General features: G+C 36.7%; 1 protein-coding gene across 1 annotated transcript; it reads left to right on the top strand.

Annotated features, from left to right (window-relative positions):
• Positions 1-8,832: 8,832 nt before the first annotated feature.
• On the top strand, positions 8,833-11,498 carry LOC122010371 (laccase-14-like). The gene is made up of 5 exons (XM_042566879.1): positions 8,833-8,963; positions 9,064-9,215; positions 9,300-9,673; positions 10,201-11,178; positions 11,262-11,498. Exons 1-5 carry the CDS (start codon positions 8,835-8,837, stop codon positions 11,390-11,392), a joined length of 1,764 nt encoding a protein of 587 aa, XP_042422813.1. The 5' UTR covers positions 8,833-8,834; the 3' UTR covers positions 11,393-11,498.
• The last annotated feature ends 5,681 nt before the right edge of the window (positions 11,499-17,179 follow it).

The following is a 17,179-nucleotide window of genomic DNA, read 5'->3' as shown; positions in this document are numbered from 1 at the left end:
AAGTAAATAATATCTATTTGGTTGAATCATATGCATATGTTTAACAATTGGTGTTTTGACCTTAGGTTCAAGGTAATCAAGCTCACCTTGAGCAAGAATGGCTATTCCATCTGTCATGGGGTCCAAAATCATTTGTACGCACTTGGCCAACATATTTCATAAATGGATATAATTTTCATACTCAAGAATATGGAATGGGAAAGAATACCATGAATAGTGGGGTGTGTGTATCGTCATCTAATGAAGGAGGTCCAAGCAATGATTTTTATGGTTTGTTGGATGAAATTATAGAAGTAGAATACCCAGGGCCACAAATGCAAGTTATATTATTTATGTGTCGCTGGTTTGACCCTGTTAGAGGGATGAAGGTGCATCCACATTATAATTTGGTTGAAATAAATCATAAGAGATTTTATAAGAGATATGAACCATTTGTATTGGCACAACAAGCAATCCAAGTATTTTATTCTGCATACCCGAGTTTAAAACGTGATAAGATTGATTGGTGGGTTGTTTGTAAAACCAAAGCACGAAAAAAAATTGAGGCACGTTGGGAAAACATTGCATATCAACAAGAGGAAGTTGCAAACACCTTTCAGACTGAGGAATTTATTATTCCAACTTTACGAGATCCCAGCGGTGTAGTGATAAACGTGGATAGAAGTGAAATTGATGATGTTGACGATGATGACGATGAAGAGGAAGAGGAAGAGGAAGAGGAAGAGGAGTCGGAGGAGGAGGAGGAGGAGGAGGAGGGGGAGGATGATGAAAACGATAATGATGACTTTGATTTTTGATGATGGGTAAGTTTTGTTAGATTTTTTAAAGAAATTTACCATAATTTTTTTATAGTGCCTCATTTATAATTTTATTTATTTTATTTGTTAATACATTGTATTTGTTCCTACAGGTCATTAGAGGTGACTATCTCATATTTTTTCCTCCTTATTCTATAAGCTTTACGTAAAAATGGTAAGGTTTTTAATTGTCCTTTTTTTATGTATCATATCTATAATTTACTTTATCCTATATTGTTGGAAATTTCAGCATATATTTCGACGTGGTGGGCGTAGACGGAGTTCACAGGACCAAACAAATTCATCACCTGCCAATGTACCTATGCCACCCCCTGATCAGGCAGGACCATCACATGTGCCATCTCCACCGACTTCAAATTCGCCGCCGCCATTACCATCCCCAGCGCATTTACCAACCCCCACAAATCTTCCTGACTCTGCAAGAAGCTCATTTGCTGAGTTTAGAAATGATAGATAATTTTTAGTCCCCATCGGAGATTCGTAAGTACTATAAAATATTTTATTTATTTATCTTAATTATTTAACATAATTTGTTTGTAATTTAATGCAGATTTGAAAATCCTGTACAAGTTGTTCGCGAGATTAATAGAATTGTGAATAACCATTGGGGAGGAGAGTCGATGACATATTCAAGCACCCCACCAGCCACAAAACAACTATGGTGGAGCGAGTTCAAGGTATATTTTCTTGAATTTAATTCAAATTTAAAATTAATATATAATTAAAAAAAATTCCATTTCAGCGGCTAAATAATTGGGACCCTAATGATGAAATGGAGATCCGCAGAATATTTTAAAAAAAAATGTGGCGATCACATCAGACATGTATTAAGTCACGCCAAGCATCGGGCGAAAAAACCAAACTTCATCACCGAAGAAAATTTGGAGAGGATCACCCAGTTTTGGGCAACAGAGGAGAGTAAGCAAAGGAGTGACCTGAATAGAATGAATCAATCTCACAATTCTGGTGACTCATCTACTATATATGCGGGAGGCTCCATTAACATAGATGAGCATAGACGGAGATTGATAATTTTTTAACTCTTCCACAAATTAATTATTTATATCAAATTATTTCATTATTTGTAATTATGTTTTTTTAGACCAAGGAGCTAGGGAAGGAGCCCACTTTCATTGATACTTTCACCCGCACTTTTTTTAAAAAAAAATAGCACTTGGAGTGGGGCGAGAGCAAAAGCAGTCAAGGTTTGAATAAATATTTATTTACTTAATTGTACTCTAGGTAGATGTCTTAATATTTTATGTGTTTCTAATATATCTAATCAATATCTTTATGTTTTTTAAAAAATAGGACAAATATGATGAACTCGAGCTAGCCCAATCATGCTCACAAGCTGGTGTCGATAGTCAGGGGTCTGAGGAGTCTGTTGGCAATAATTTGAGTTTATGGTTGGAGGCTAGTGGAGGACCAAAAGGGGGAAGGATTTTGGGAATGGGTTCCTTGAGCAGAACCCAAAGAATAGTTGGATCATCTTCCTCCTCAACAACACTTAGGACCCAAGTAAATACCTTGACTGATGAGGTTAGCAATCTGAAGGAAATAATATCACAAAGAGACCAAGAAAGGGTGCAAAGAGACCAAGAAAGGGCGAAAATGGAGCAAGATATGAGAGCATTGCGCCGACAGCAAGAATTTATCATGCGACACCTTCAGTTGACCTCCGCTCAAAGTCAGGTTCCTTCCAATGACGACGATGATGATGGCTATGATGATCACGATGATGGTGGTGATGGTTGTTCCTGATTTTAATTATGTACGCTGATTAAATGTCTCCTAATTAGTGTTTTCAACATTAATTAATAGTTTCTTAACTTCTCTAATTTTTATTTTAATTAATATGATTGATTTGTTTTTGACAGGGTTGGTGAGACGAAATGTATGCTGGAGAAAAAAGTAAGTATTATGTAATCTAATTTTATTGATTTATTTTTATTTTTCAGTTGCATTTGAAAAGTTAAATAAGGGTATCATTATTTTTAAAAATTTATTAAAATTTGCTACTACTGCATTATTAGTTCACATAGGAGGGAATCAATTAACATTAGGTCAGCACGAAGAAAGAATGAAATCATTTAAAATTTTATCAAATTAGATTGATATAGACGGATTTGCTACTACTGCATTATATATTGACGGATTTGTCAACCATATCTTCTGGAGGTCATTTGATTGATTATATTTGAAACAAACTAATTCAGTGATGTCTTTAATCAATGAGGAAGGTGTTTGGAACCAATTTGATATTAACTAGTTTGTGTTTTATTCATTTGAGATATTTTCATATGTTAGGATTTTTAAGAATACGTCTCATGCTATTCATGCCAAATGGAAATAGGATATTTGTAGCTTTTATTTGCTATGGTGAAATAGGATGTATTATATATTTAAGAAACTGTTAGCTAGCTTCAAGATACTTCTTATATTTTAATTTACCATTGCTATGAAATTGATAGTTGATACCGTTGATAAATAGGGCCTTTTTTGAATATTCAAGGAATTTCTAATTGCTTGTATAAAGGTGTTTGACCTATCTTAATTTTGACTTGTCTTCTTATTAGTTTGAAATATCAAACCAAGCTTTAGTCCTCTCTATCAATTTGTAGCTACAAGATCTCTGATTCATTTCTGTACATTCTGTCGGGCTTCACTTATTCTGCATACAATTGATCTTTTACCTAGGGAATCTATGGTAGTCTCAGTAATAGTCTGTTAACTCTACTGTATAACAATTAATACCAAAGGAGTAATAGTACCTTTTATTGTTGGTCATAAGGTGAGATAAAAGGAGATAAATCAAATATTAAGTGACCTCTTAAATGAAAAGATTATTTACTGCACAACTATGACTTGAATTCTTATCCATTCATACTAATCTATCGGATCTACATAACCAACAATTGGAAGCGTTATCACCCACAACACAATTAGTTCAAATTTGTCACCATCTCCATATGTCGGATCTCCATATGTCACCATCTTTAATGTATTCAAAGAGCTTCTGTACTCTTTCAAATTTGTAACCAGACAAATTTTTTTTACCTGCCTCCTGATGGTTGTGGATTCCAAGACCTTTCAAAGTATCACTTCTTTTTAAAAGCTTTTCTTTAAAGAAGTCAAATGCAATTGTAGCACCACTCTTATCCATATCAATAACCTTTATCACATTCTTGCCAAATGAAGCATTGCCACAAAGAGCTTCAACTGCAGTCTTATGATGGTCTAATATTATCACACTGAAAGGAAAAGCAAACAAAAGGAAATCACATGCCAGGATTAAGAACCTCACATGTAATTGAGAAGATAAGGATTCTTAGCACTATTACTCTATGAACAAGATGAAAGACAAACTAATATACATTAAATAACATCACAGCAAAAAGAAGGAAAAGAAAACTATGAAAGACATGGACCTAAAAAGTTGAAAGTGGTACCTCTCGACTTTTGGATATAATTCCCCGATAAAACCAGAGGATCCAATGAAATCCAAAAGATAGACTTCATTTATTTCACCTAGAGGAAGATCATCAACTCTGTAAGAAATCAGGATCAGTAATTTTAACCAGTGATCAGGTCAGGGTAGAATATAGATGTTATCATTGTTGCAGGAAATCTTTTTAATATATCATCTAGGCCATTCTTTAAAATAATACCCAATGAGTCAGAGGCCTATATTTCATTAACAGATCATTTGCATAAAGTAATTCTTTGGAGATCAATTTCAATTGCACCAGCAGAATACAGATATAGTAGCCACAGTCATTATCATCAATCGTAAACTAATGAATACTTTTAGCAACAATTGCAGCTTTTAGGAAGAGGGACTTCTGGACAATTGTATCTTTTGAACAGATAAATACATTAGGCCTCTCCACTAAGAACAATTGCCGAAGTTAATCCCTAAAGATTACTTAGAAGTGAACAACAAAGTATCACACTAACACTGATCAAGTGCAAATTATCCAAGAGCAAAAGAAGCTTTATCTTACATTCTTGGTTTGATCGAATGGTTGTGCCCCTACAGCAATATGAAGACTTCAAACATCACAATTCTGTTTATTAGATTGTCGATCCCCAATTTAAATGCTTCCTACTAGTGTTTTTGTATATGGTCTCCTCAAGCCTACAGTAAGCTGTAATTGAAAACCTTGAATACAATTAAAACCATTTATAATTGATTAAGGATGGAGCAAACACTCAACTATTGATATTCACTTCGTAAAGGTCCCCAATGAGCAATGTTAAACACTATTGAAAGAAAAGCAAACATGGCATATGCTGACCAATTAATTGGTTTCTGCAAGCAATACAGTCAAGGATAGTAAGCTCTTTCTCTAGAACTGCACAATAATTCATGACAGTATGGTGTTGGATAGATTACACTATCATTCGACTCTACTATCTAAGTATGTCTGTGTGATTTAGTGATCTGTTGATAGTTCAAAGAGCATGATGTAAACCTTACATTTTAACTGGATTCTGTTTATTTAAATTAATTATAGAAACATGTGATGTTTTGTGGTTACATATGATCTAGTTTATTTGTTTATTTTTATGTAGGAAAAGAAGACTTGATGGGGATGAAAGCTTTTGTGGAATAAGAAGATAACTTGATGTATCTTAGTTTGTTTAACTTGTTGGATTGATGTACCTTCTTGGATTGATGGACTTGTATGGAAACTTGTTGGAGTGTTGAACTTGTGAAATATTTTTGAGTAGCTTAAAGAACAAATTATGATATTGTATGCTTTGGTGAGTTTGAATGAATAGATGTATGTGAATTAATTAAGATGTGTTAATGTTAATTAGGATGTGTTAATGTTAATTATGATGTGTTGAATGTGTTATTTGAATTTGTTGCATATGTATGTATGGATTGAATTGTAGAAAACAGCTATATCTGGAATGTAGTTTTGATAGTAGGAACGAATTTGGCAACAAATAATTTTTGTTGCCAATCTATCGTAATTTCGTCCCAGAATCTGGGACGAATCCGTGGATTCGTCCCAGAATCCCATATAAAAAGCAACGGATTTGGCAACGAAAATTTAATTCGTTGCCAAAATCGTTGCCAAATTTGAAACAAATATCTTATTCGTTGCAAAATTAGGGACTAACTTAGCAACAAAAATTAATTCGTCACTGAATTTGTCCCCAAATTCGTTGCAAAGTTTGCAACAAAAAAATTTTTCGCCCCAAATTTGTATGAAATATTGCAACAAATAAGGGTTTTTGTTGCAAATTTGGCGACGGCTTTGGCAACGAAAATAAAATTCGTTGCTAAATTTTGTTGCCAAATTCGTTGCCGATTTTGCAACAAAATTACTATTCGTTGGAAAATCATACGCAAAATTTGGGACAAAATTTGCAATAAAAAAAAATTCGACAAAATTTTTTGACCCCAAATTCGTTGCTAAGTTTGCAACAAAAAAAATTTTCGTCCCAAAATTATATGAAATATTGCAACAAATAAGGGTTTTTGTTGCAAATTTGGCGACGGCTTTGGCAACGTAAATAAAATTCGTTGCTAAATTTTGTTGCCAAATTCGTTGCCGATTTTGCAACAAAATTACTATTCGTTGGAAAATCATAATCTTTGCGACGAATTTGGGGACAAAAATTATTTTCGTCCCCAATTTCGTTGCCAATTTTGCAACAAACATAAATTTGTTCCAAAAGTCGGCATCAACTTGTTTGGGACGAAAAATTTTTCGTCCCAAATTTCGTCCCCAAATCTTTTGCAACGAATTTTTTTTATAAATTCGTCCCAAAATTCGTCCCAAAATACAGTAATTATTGTAGTGGTTAATGTCATTTCCTCTACACGTCATATGACAGATATCATTTTTTTATGAAATTTTGTTCTACGATTATATTTGTGCATATATGCGATGCATGTGTTGTAATAATTTAGAAAATTATTACGCTTCAGTTGTTTGTTTCCAAAATAAAAATTTAAAATGCGTATAGAAACACCCAACAAAATCCTCATACGACTAAGTATGTATTTATACCGACTTTAGATCCTATGACAAAGAAAGGAAAGAAATTTTAATTTATAGACCTCAATTTTTATCTTTTAAAGAAAAGGAAATTTCTTACCGGAAAAAGAAATTTATTGATAGAAATCGAAATTAATAAAATAAAATGTTGATATAGACAAACTCTAAAACATGAATAATAGAAATACCAAAAATACCCTAAATATCAAAAAATATAAATTATAAAAAATAGTTATAAAATCTTCAAAGGCTACGACAAGATTCTAAACATTGCTTTTGGAGCCCAAAACTTGACGGTTACAAGTTCTCCTATAATAAATATATATCTGATTTCAAATCCCAAGTTAAAAATTATAATTGAGTTGGTTCTGCATCAACTCTAAATCCACTTTATTGGAAATAGAGTAGCGCTTGGTCAAAATAGATTTAGTGTTTGTTTTTGAAATAACAACATTTGAACTGCTTAGATGTTTCATGCTTCCCTTAATTTTCTCCAATATTAGCCACAAGTAAAATCATATATAGTAGTAAGTAAAATTATGAGCATAGCCAAGCAAAAAAACAAAACAAAATAAAAAAATAAAACATAGCTTTCTCTTTGGCTTTAAAACTCCCATTATTTAACTTGAATCTCCTTTAGCAAAAAAAAAAAAACAAAACAAAACAAAAAGGAGAAGAGAAATAAACGACAAATAAAAATGTCCCTTAGGTACTCAGATTAATTTGGGTATACTAAGACGAAACTAATCCAAACATTGTAATAAAGTCATTACACTTATCTCAGACATTTTTTATTGTTCATCGCTAGATTATATGAAGAGAGATAAATCATAAAATTAATTTATAATCAACCATTAAGTGGCTAAAGGATTGGAGAAAAAATAATTCAAATAATTCTACAAAAGGTGAAATATATCGTATCCTTCTCCACACTATTTGGGGTTAAGGAGTAAATCAGAAAATCGAAGTTAGACATCATATAGAAAAATAATTTCTTAATCTTTGCCAAGATTCAATTCTTACTTAATTCTATAAATTTATCTTATGATAATCAACTGGACTCTGTCCTAAAACAAAAATGATCCAAACATGAAACTATGAATCAATTGATAACTACTTTGATTGAGTATAATTGGAAGACACTGTGCATTCGACTAGAACATTTTGTATGGTTCAAAATTGAGTAGTCCCACAAGTCGACTCTAAGCCATTAAAATTAATTAGTCTGACTCCGGGAGTCCTTCTGAACATTCTGTGACGAACAAAATATTTTTGAAATATTTTTCAAGGCTCGAATAATGTCTTGCGCTTACGTGTAGCATGCCTCACGTAAGCCCGTGCCATTTTGATTTATCCGATCCAGTTGAACTTCCCGCGCGCGGTTTCTTGCTCATAACCTGACTAAACAAGCTGACCGCGGTTTTTGAAATATTGTTGAACATTCTGTGACTGAACATTCTTGTTCGTAGCATACCCCCAACTGTTGCTTTCTACAACAGTTTAGCCAGTTAATTAAGTTGGTGACCAAGCTGACCAACCAGTATTTATCAGCATACATCCAAAACGATGACAGCCAGCCAACCACGATCACCATGCAGTGTCTCCCTCTGAACCATCTCCCTTGTCACGTCTGGACTCGTAATGACCAATTAGCTAGAAACCAAACAAGTTAATCTTTTAGGTTCACCTAAAATTATAATATCAATGATCAGAATAATGCAAATATTTAGAGAGAGAGAGAACGATCACAATTAATTATATTTCGTCATTCCATCTTGAGCACGTTACACTCCATCATATTCGTAGGTTAAAGTTAACAATATTAGCTCTAACTAACTAACCTACAAATTTAAGACAGGCTGAATGCGACCACGCACCACCCCGCCGGTAGGTCGTCCGATCACATTTATACATTGTTTATGTTTATCGATAACTAATCGTACCAAATCAATCTCTGTGAGCAAAATATATAAGGACGCTAGCAAACAGAACGGACATGGATGATCAGTTAATCAAAGGCAACAAGTCAATTGAGGCCATGGGCAGACAACTGACTCTTGTACTCGTTTCTCTTCTCTGCGTTGCACTCGCAGCAGATGCTGCCGTGGTGGAGCGCATCTTCCATGTACCGATCATTCTTTTTTTCCTCATTGTTATTTTTGTTTAATTTGTTGGAGATATATATTAATGAAGTGACTTGGAGTAATTGGGCATGCATCATGCAGGTGAAGAACTTGACGATCAGCCGGTTGTGCGAGAGAAGGGTCATCACTGCGGTGAACGGCAGCTTACCAGGTCCCACTCTTAAGGTTTCTGAAGGCGACACAGTAGTTGTTCATGTCATCAACGACTCCCCCTACAACATAACCATTCACTGGTACCTATATATCTTATGATCTGTTATTTTTAAAAAATAATAATAATAATTTTTAGTTAATATAATTTATGGCAATTAATGCAGGCATGGGATATTTCAGAAGCGAAGTGCGTGGGCGGACGGACCGAACATGATAACGCAGTGTCCCATCGTCCCCGGAAACAAATACGTGTACAAATTCAACGTGACGGAGCAGGAAGGCACGCTGTGGTGGCATGCACATGCCTCCTCTCTCCGCGCCACCGTCTACGGTGCGCTCGTCATCCGACCCCGGAACGCCTCTTACCCCTTCCCCAAACCCTACCGAGAAGTCCCCATTTTGCTCGGCGAGTGGTGGAATGCCAACGTGGTGGACGTCGAAACGCAGGCTTTCCTCTCCGGTGGCAGTCTGAGCAACGTCTCCGATGCGTTCACTATCAACGGGAGGCCAGGTCACCTGTACAAGTGTTCTAAAAATCGTAAGGACTTCAATTAACCCAAAATCATTTAATTTATTAATTTAATGTATTGATGCTTGAAGTCGCCTTTAATAAGTTTTCTTGGATGAGTCTAGTGGCTAGCGCATGAATATTATTATCATGAATCTCGATAAAGTCGAGGTAAATGTCTCCTTTATAGTCATTATTTTAAAATTAAGCTAATAGTCATCCGTGATTTACCTGTTCCGTGTTGGCCCTTGGACGGGTTGACGGTGGCGCTGGGGATGAGCGTATTTACCTTTTGCCACCTTGAAGCCGCCTTTAATGTCTCCTCAATCGGGATAGTACGATGATTAAGATAGGGTATTATCATACAAGATTTTAGGATCCAAACTGAGCGTGATGTACGTCCTCTATATAAACCTTGAAACAGATTGACGAGACCAGCGAGTCATCTTTTTTCACATATTGACGAGACCAGCGAGCCATCTTTTTTCACATATTGACGAGACCAGCGAGTCATCTTTTTTCACATGAAGCAGCATTTCATTTAATTTAATTTGCAGACGCCTACGAGCTTGAGGTCGTCGCCGGCGAGACGTACCTACTTCGCATCATCAACTCTGCAGTCAATAATCAGCTTTTCTTCAAGATCGCAAGCCACAGCTTCACTGTCGTCGCCGTCGATGCCAGTTATACCAACCCCTACCACACCGACGTGGTGGTCATAGCCCCCGGCCAGACTGTGGACGCCTTGATGATCGCCGATGCTCCTCCCTCGAGCTACTACATGGCCGCCCGAGCATATGCCAGCGCCGGCCTAGACGGCCCTCCTTTCGACAACACCACCACCACCGCTATTGTCCGCTATGCCAACTCCAGCAACCGGCCGTTACGTCCTTCGATGCCGAGCATGCCGGCGTTCGATGACACGCGGACGGCGCATCGGTTCTACACCAACTTAACCGGCCTTCTACGTCCGGAGACGCCCGCCGTACCTCTCCACGTCGACGAGCGCATGTTCGTCGCCTTCGGTTTGGGGGTCAGCCCGTGCGAGCCGAGCCAAGTGCTGTGCAACCGGAGTAGAGGTGCCATCACAGCCAGCATGAACAACGTCTCCTTCCAATTCCCCGCCTCCATATCGCTGCTGGAAGCTCACTACAACGGCCTCGACGACGGAGCTGTCTATACGTCTGATTTCCCAGACAATCCTCCGGTGATGTTTGACTTCACCGACGCGAAGCTCAACACCGACCCGACCTTGACCGCGCTTCTGTACACGGAGAAGGGGACGAGGGTGAAGAAAGTGAAGTACGGCGCGACAGTGGAGGTGGTGCTGCAGAACACGGCGATGATTGGGGCGGAGAACCACCCGCTGCACCTTCACGGGTTCAACTTCTTCGTGCTCGCGCAGGGCTTTGGAAACTACAATAATGCGACGGCGGCGCGGGACGGCTACAACTTGGTAGACCCGCAAGTGAGGAACACCATTGCAGTGCCGTTGAGGGGATGGGCCGTCATCAGGTTTGTGGCCAACAATCCAGGTATGTGTGTGTGTGTATATATATATATATGTGTACAAATCCTAGCTAGCTAATTATATATGTAATTAATTAATTAATTGTAGGAGTGTGGATTATGCACTGCCATCTGGAGCAGCATTTGCCGCTAGGGTTAGCGATGGCGTTTGAGGTAGAGGATGGAACGACGCCGGAATCGGTTCTTCCTCCGCCTCCTTCGGATTTCCCGACGTGCTAGGAAGGGCATGCATGCAAGGGAAGGCTAATTAGTTTAACAGCCTAGTTTGTGTTGGGGCATCTATTTTATATGTATTGATTCTTCGTGCTGCAATTGTTTGTATTCATTGTAATGGGTTTCCTTATTTATTTTTTTTTCCTTTTGAAAAATTAATCAAAAAATAATAATTACATACATATGTATGATGTAGTAGTTCAAGCAAATCAATGAAGACAACTTAGTTTTCGTACGTAGTATGCGTCGATGTGCATTTGGGTATGTTATGCATGTACAGGAGTGTAGAAGAACCGAGTAGAATTTAACGACATATATTCAAGCTTATTTAATCTGTTTTTATTAAAAATCTTATCAAGCTTGATCGAGATTGATCTTTTTTTTATCGAGTTCAACTAACAACGTTGATGTCCTTCTAAATTTAGTTAAATATTTATTTAATAGATGATTAAAAAAATTATAAGTTAGTTGACTGTCTATACAAATCAATTTTTTTTATTTGAGTTTATTGCCTATTCAGCTATACCATTAGTGACTCAACTGTCTATTGACTTTGAATTCAAAACACACGTTGGTTTCTTGATAAGTCCTGTGTGTATTAAAAATATAAATCAGAATTAAAGTTATTTAATATTATCTATATGAATATTAGAGGATTCATGAATAACTCTTTGGATGATGTATGTACATCATTTAATATTGGTTCGTGTATTTATGTAGATACATCTTGGGTACTCCCTATAAATACTCTATGTATTTAGCAATTTAGATATGAAGAAAATAAGAAAAAGTAGTTTCCTCTCATCTTGAGTGTTATAGTATTTTTCTTTTTTTTTTATGCTCTTCATCTGTTAATAAAGTGGTATCAGAGCCACCATTTGTGTTTAGAGACAAAGCTTGAAGAAAAATGTCGAATGAAACCTCATTTGTTGTTTCATCTCTCACCAAGGAAAATTATGATAATTGGTGCATAAGAATGCAAGCTTTGCTTGGATCATATGAAGCTTGGGATCCTGTGGAGAATGACGTTGATGAAAATGTGGCATCCGCCAAGAAGAAGGACCAAAAGGCGCTTACCCTCATCCATCAAAGTTTGGATGAAAAGATGTTCGAGAAAGTTGCTTCGGCAACTACTTCCAAGCAAGCATGGGAAACTCTTCAAGCTTCATTTAAAGGTGTTGATAAAATGAAAAAGGTACGTCTCCAAGCATTGAGAGGAGAGTTTGAATCTCTACGCATGAAGGATTCCGAATCCATTTCAGATTATTTCTCAAGAGTATTGGCTGTCACAAATCAATTGAAAAGATATGGAGATGATATAAAAGATGATCGAATTGTTGGGAAAATTTAATTATATCGTGGTTGCCGTCGAAGAGTTTAAAGATCTAGACACCATGACCGTTGATGAACTTGCTGGATCTTTACAAGCACACGAAGAAAGATTGATAAAACCGGTTCAAGGATCGGTTGAACAAGCTTTGAAAGCAAAGCTATCATTGAAGGACACAAACCAAGGCACATCCCAAAGAGGTCGCGGACGTGGAGGATCTCGAGGGCAGGGCCAAGGTCGGGGTCGTGGTCATGGAAGAGGTGGACGAGGTGACAAAAACACCTCATATAATAATGAGAGGAGTCAAAACTTCAATCAAAGAAGAAGTCGTGGAAGAGGTAAAAGTCGTGGAAGAGGTAAAAGTCGTGGAGCCCATCAAATGAGGTATGACAAATCTGAAGTTGAGTGTTTTACTTGTCATCGTCTTGGCCACTATTCTTGGGAATGTAGAAATAATATGGAGGAGACAAATAATTTTGCGGAGAGCAATGATGCAAAAGAAGATTTGGGCCCTACTTTGCTTCTAGCTTGCAAAAATGATCAAGATGAGAATGAGAGTACATGGTATCTTGATTCCGACGCAAGTAGCCACATTTGTGGAAGAAGAAATTTGTTCGTGGAACTTGATGAATCAACCGATGGAGATATAACTTTTGGCGACTCTTCGAAAGTTCAAGTGAAAGGAAAAGGTACGATTTTGATTCGTTCAAAATATGGGAGTCATCAATTAATTTCCAATGTGTTTTATGTGTCGGCCATGAAAAGTAACATTTTGAGTTTGGGTCAATTATTGGAAAAGAATTATGATATTCACCTAAAAGATAAATACTTGACGTTGAAAGATGAAAGTGGAAGATTGCTTGCTAAGGTGCCCATGACAAAGAACCGAATGTTTTTGCTAAATATTCAAAGTGATGCTCCTATGTGTTTGAAATCTTGTTTCAAAGATTCATCTTGGCTATGGCACATGAGATTTGGACATTTGAACTTCGATGGGCTGACAATGATGAGCCGACGAAGAATGGTGAAAGGATTGCCTTCCATAAACCATCCTAATCAACTTTGTGAAGGATGTCTTTTTGGCAAGCAAGCGAGGAAAAGTTTTCCTAAGGAGTCTTTAACAAGGGCTCAACATCCATTGGAGTTGATACACTCGGATGTGTGCGGACCAATCAAGCCATCATCACTTGGTGAGAATAATTACTTTGTGCTTTTCATTGATGACTATTCTCGGAAAACTTGGGTGTATCTTTTGAAGGCAAAATCGGAGATGTTTGGAACCTTCAAAAGGTTCAAATTATTGGTGGAGAAACATAGTGGCTATCAAATCAAAGCTCTTCGGTTCGATAGAGGTGGAGAATTCACATCTAATATTGAATTCAAGATTTTCTGTGAAGAAAATGGCATTCATCGTCCCATGACGACTCCATACTCACCACAACAAAATGGAGTAGCAAAGAGGAAGAACCAAACTATTCTCAACATGGTGAGGAGTATGTTAAAGAGCAAAAATATGCCGAATAAATATTAGGTCGAAGCTATCTCTTGTGCAGTATACTTGATAAATCGGTGTCACACCAAAAGTGTTCATGGTATGACGCCTCAAGAAGCTTGGAGTGGATACAAGCCAAGTGTTTCACACTTAAGGGTTTTTGGAAGCATTGCCTATACGCATGTTCATGATGAGAAAAGAACAAAGCTTGATGACAAAAGTGCAAAGTATCTCTTCATCGGCTATGATCAAAACTCTAAAGGGTGCAAGTTGTATAATCCAGGCAATGGGAAGATTGCCATGAGCAGAGATGTTGAGTTTGATGAAGCAGGTGTTTGGGAGTGGAGTACTACAAAGAAAGAGAGGGGATATAGTTCTTTCCTTGATGATGATGAGGGAGAAGAAGGCATGGCACCACCTAATACTCCACCACCAACACCTCCGCCACAAGATTCACAAACAAATGAAGCAAGCTCGAGTGAAGGACCTCGAAGATTCAAAAGTTTGAGTGACATTTATGATGCCACTAAAGAGGTAAATTTTAGTGATTTTACTCAATTTTGCTTACTAGCAGAAATTGAGCCTATAAGTTATGACAATGTCGCTCATGATAACAAATGGAGAAATGCCATGAATGAAGAAATCAAGACAATCACAAAGAATGATACATGGGAGCTAGTATCATTACCGAATGGCAAGAACACAATTGGCGTGAAGTGGATGTACAAAATAAAGAGAAATGCACAAGGCAAGGTTGAAAAATACAGAGCAAGATTGGTTGTCAAGGGGTACAAGCAAAAGGTCGGAATTGACTATGATGAGGTATTTGCACCTGTTACTCGTCTTGAAACAATTCGGTTGATCATTTCTATTGCAGCTCAAAACTGTTGGAGAATCCATCAAATGGATGTAAAATCCGTATTTTTGAATGGAGACTTGGAGAAAGAAGTCTATATTGATCAACCTTTGGGTTATGTTGTGCCTAATGAAGAAAATAAAGTGCTAAAATTGAAGAAGACTCTCTATGGCTTGAAGCAAGCCCCTCGTGCTTGGAATAGTAGAATTGATAAATATTTTCAAGCAAATGGTTTTATCAAGTGTCCACATGAACATGCTCTCTATGCAAGGAATGATACAAATGGTGATATGTTACTTCTTTGCTTGTATGTGGATGACTTAATTTTTACAAGGAATAATCCAAAGATGTTTGAAGATTTTAAGAGAGCTATGACAAAGGAGTTTGTGATGACGGATATTGGCATAATGTCCTACTATCTTGGGATTGAAGTGAAGCAACGAAATGATGACATATTTATTTCTCAAAAAGGATATGCTAAAGAAATTCTCAAGAAGTTTGATATGAAAAATTGCAAGCTGGTCGGGACACCTGTGGAATGTGGAATCAAGCCACACATGAATCAAGATGGTGAAAAAGTTGATCCAACTTTATTCAAGAGTCTTATTGGAAGCTTGAGGTATCTAACCTGTACTAGACTAGATATTCTTTTTGGTGTTGGACTTGTGAGTTGTTACATGGAAGCTCCTACTACTTCACATTTGAAAATTGCCAAAAGAATTCTTCGCTACATCAAAGGTACAATTAATTATGGTATCTTGTATGCTTTCTCAGACGACTTTATGCTTGTTGGCTATTGTGATAGTGATTAGGCCGGTGATATTGATAGTCGAAAAGTACTATTGGGTTTGTTTTCTTTATGGGAAATTCAGCTTTTACTTAGAATTCTAAGAAGCAACCTATTGTGACTCTTTCTACTTGTGAGGCGGAGTATATAGCTGCTACTTCTTGTGTTTGCCATGCTATTTGGCTAAGGAGTTTGTTGAAAGAATTGAATCTGTCACAAGAAGATCCGACGAAGATTTATGTTGATAATAAATTTACAATTGTATTGACCAAGAATCTGGTGTTTCATGAAAGAAGCAAGCATATTGATACAAGGTATCATTTTATTCGAGATTGTATATCGAAGGAAGAAGTGAATCTTGAATACGTGAAGTCACAAGATCAAGTTGCCGATATCTTCATGAAACTAGAAACTTGATGTTTTCAAGAAACTTTGTTTTTTACTTGGAGTAATGAATCTGGTTTAAGAGGGGATGTTGAAAATATAAACCAGAATTAAAGTTATTTAATATTATGTGCATGAATATTGGAGGATTCATGAATGGCTCTTTGGATGATGCATGTACATCATTTAATATTGGTTCATGTATTTATGTAGATACATCTTGAGTACTCCCTATAAATACCCTATGTATTTAGCAATTTAGATATGAAGAAAATAAGAAGAAGTAGTTTCCTCCCATCTTGAGTGTTATAGTGTTTTTTTTTTATGCTCTTCATCTGCTAACACTGTGCCTCTGTTGCAAGAAAACTATCCTCATTGGTGACTAGGAGCTTGTCTTTTCGTAGTTTTTTTTATCAATCGTTCTTGTTTACAAATTTAGTACGCAACGAAAACCAAAAGACAAATAAAGAAGCTAAGGAAGCATAATCACAATACGAGGATTTTTATATGGTTTAGAATCTTGGATTCCTATACGACTGATGTCTCACAAGGAATTCACTATTTTTCTCCTTCTTCAATACCTTTTGAAGATGAAGAATTTTTACAACAATACAAAATAAATAACAAAAATAACAATGCGGTAAATAAATAAGTACAACACTTGATTGGCTTGTCCGATCCTGTCCGGAAATGGAGATAATGATAAATTGGGGATATAGCTCGAAGGTTGACGAAGCGAAGACTCCTCGTAGTCCTGCAGCACAAAAGCGTCAGTGTCGGTCGAGAAGAGGTTCTCAGTGTTGGCCCTCTGATACTCAAGTCTGCCTCCGGTGATGTAGAAAAGTGAAAAATTGTAGCAAAAACATGTAAAAAAAAGAAGTTGTGCATATCTCCGTTCGTAAATGAGAACATTCTTTTATAGTACCACTGTAGTGTATGTACAT

The sequence above is a fragment of the Zingiber officinale genome, chromosome 8A, assembly GCF_018446385.1.
Source record: "Zingiber officinale cultivar Zhangliang chromosome 8A, Zo_v1.1, whole genome shotgun sequence".
Taxonomy (NCBI): Eukaryota; Viridiplantae; Streptophyta; class Magnoliopsida; order Zingiberales; family Zingiberaceae; genus Zingiber; species Zingiber officinale.
Note: the sequence above shows the minus strand (reverse complement) of the source record. Positions and strands in the feature narration are given on the sequence as shown.